Source organism: Eimeria tenella, genomic scaffold, assembly GCF_000499545.2.
Source record: "Eimeria tenella Houghton genomic scaffold, Eth_scaff1602, whole genome shotgun sequence".
Classification (NCBI taxonomy): Eukaryota; Apicomplexa; class Conoidasida; order Eucoccidiorida; family Eimeriidae; genus Eimeria; species Eimeria tenella.
Genome location: NW_013544067.1, coordinates 1 through 2,403, shown reverse-complemented (window position 1 = coordinate 2,403; position 2,403 = coordinate 1). Strand labels below are relative to the sequence as shown.

At 52.4% G+C, this 2,403-nt stretch overlaps 1 protein-coding gene across 1 annotated transcript; it reads left to right on the top strand.

The window, feature by feature from the left end:
• Positions 1-208: 208 nt before the first annotated feature.
• Positions 209-2,296, top strand: ETH_00010050 (uncharacterized protein; the record flags this gene model as incomplete). The annotated part of the gene is made up of 4 exons (XM_013379220.1): positions 209-393; positions 828-1,169; positions 1,728-2,154; positions 2,183-2,296. Coding segments are annotated over 4 exons (1,068 nt in total), but the record flags the coding sequence as incomplete, so codon positions are not given.
• Positions 2,297-2,403: the final 107 nt, after the last annotated feature.

Here is a 2,403-nt window from a genome sequence, read left to right as displayed (position 1 = left end):
TTAGGGTTTAGGGTTTAGGGTTTAGGCGCCGCCGGGGACCCGTTGGGCTAGCTGCAGCTTAACTTGCCCGCCCAGTTGAGTAGATGAATAAATAGAATAAATAAGTAGAATGAATAAATAGAATGAATAAATAGAATGAATACATAGAATGAATAAATGAATAAATATAATTAATTATATTCATTTGTTTTTCTGTTTTTGTTTTTAGGACGCGTGGGCATTGCCGGCCTTCAGCACCTTTGCTGAAACGATCAAAAAGGAGACAGAAGAGGAGCAGCAGCAGCAGCAGCAGCAGCAGCAGCTGCAGCTGTACGGTGTACGTACACCTGAAGTAGCAGAGGCGGGAGTGGCCAGAGAACTGCAAAGGCAAAAAGAAGCAAAAAACAAAGAAGCGTCAGTCTTCACTTTTATTTCTTTTCTATTTTATGTTTTTTTATTGTTTATTTATCTTAAATTTCATCTTTCAATTCTTTTTTGTTTCTTGTTTATCTTTTGTTTCTCCTTATTTCGTGTTTACTTCTCTTTTATTTCATTTTTAATTTCATTTTTAATTCATTTTAATTTTCTTGGTCTTTTTGCGGTTTTCTTTTTTGTTTTCTTTTCTCTCTTTTTGTCTCCGACGGCTTTAGGCTAGCAGCATTGCTGCTGCTGCTGCTGCTGCTGCTGGACTACGATTGCTCCTGCTGCTGCTCCTGCAACCACTGCTGCTGCTACTGAACTGCTTCTGCTGCCGCTGCGACAAAAATAGCTACTACTACTACCACTCCTGCTGCTGCTGCTGCTGCTGCTGCAGTTGGGGGCTGGGTGTCTTGCTGCTTGCGCTGCAGGCTGCCTTTTGTGTCTCTGACGGAAGAAGAGTTTGTGACTTCGGGCTCAGTTCCTTTTTCAGTTTATTTGGAATATTTGCGCTCTGGAGGAGGTTTGCTGCTGCTGCTGCTGTCGCTGCTGCTGCTGCTGCTGGGCTCCGTGCTGCTGCTGCTCTCCAACCTGCTGCTCTCCGCCTGGGCCGACAGAAAGCTGCAGCTAACTGATGCTGCTGCTCTTTCTCTTTTTGCTGCTCTCGGCGGACTCCATCTTCTCTTTTCTGCTGCTGGCTTCCTCCGTGTTGCTGCTGCTGCTGTTGCTGCTGCCAAACACTTCCACCACTCCCTCGTCCAAACCTTAATTGAGTAAGCGCCACCGCAAGCAGCAGCAGCAGCAGCAGCAGCAGCACAAGCAGTAGCAGCAGCAGCACAAGCAGTAGCAGCAGCAGCAGCAGTCGTAGTAGCAGTAGTAGCAATAGTGGTAGCAGGAGCAGCAGCAGCCAGCAGCAGAAGCAGCAGCAGCAGCAGCAGAAGCAGCAGCAGGAGCCTTCAGTCTCCTGGAGTTGCTTTTAGCCCCTCTTTTGTCTCCCTCAACAAAGCACTCAACAACTAATCACTAGCTAGCTGGCTAGCTAGCTAGCTAGCTAGCCAGCTAGCCATCTAGCTAGCTGGATTGCTAGCTAGCTCCCCATTAGCTAGCTGGCCGCCTGACTACCCATTAGCTAGCTAGCTAGCTAGCTGGCCACCTATTTATCCAGCTAGCTGGCTAGCTAGCTAGCTAGCTAGCTGGCCAGCTAGCTAGCCACCTGTGTATCCACCCATCCAGCCACCTCGCTAGCCAGCCCCCCCGCCCCCTTCCCAGCAGCAGCAGCAGCAGCAGCAGCAGCAGCAGCAGCAGCGGGAGGGTGTGTGGGTTTGCTGCAGCGCGCCCTTGAGCTTTTTCGACAGCACTCCTGTGGGGCGGGTGCTGCAGCGGCTGCTGCGGTGTATGTCCACCTTGGACGAGCAGCTGCCAGCTTCTTTGCTGTCGTTTTACACCACTTTGGTGACTTGCTGCTGCTGCTTGCTGCTGGTGGGTTGCTGCTTGCCTTTGTTTTTGCTGGCAGCAGCGCCGCTGCTGCTGCTGTACCTGCGGGTGCAGCAAAGCTTCGTGCCCACCAGCCGGCAGCTGCAGCGGCTGGAAGCAGCAGCAAAAGGGCCGCTGCTGTCTTTCTTTTTGGAGCTGCTGGAGGGCCGCGAGACAATTGCTGCGCTGCAGCAGCAGCAGCAGCAGCTGCTGCTCGCCCACGCCAAGGCCGACTGCAGCACGAAGCTGAGTTACTTGTCTTTGGCTGTGAACCGCTGGCTGGCGGTGCGGCTGGAGCTGCTGGGCGCTGCAGTGGTTGCTGCTGCTGCTGCTGCTGCTGCTGCAGCAAAAGGCGCTATTTCCCCAGGAGTGGGGGGACTTGCTGTTGCTGCTGCTCTCTCTATTACGCAGCAACTTAATTGGCTAGTTCGAATGGCAAGTGAACAAGAGTCAGCAATAGTTGCTGTTGAGAAGATCAACGAGTACAGACACCGGGTGGCCCCGGAGCGGCTGCTGCCCGCCTCCCCCGCTGCA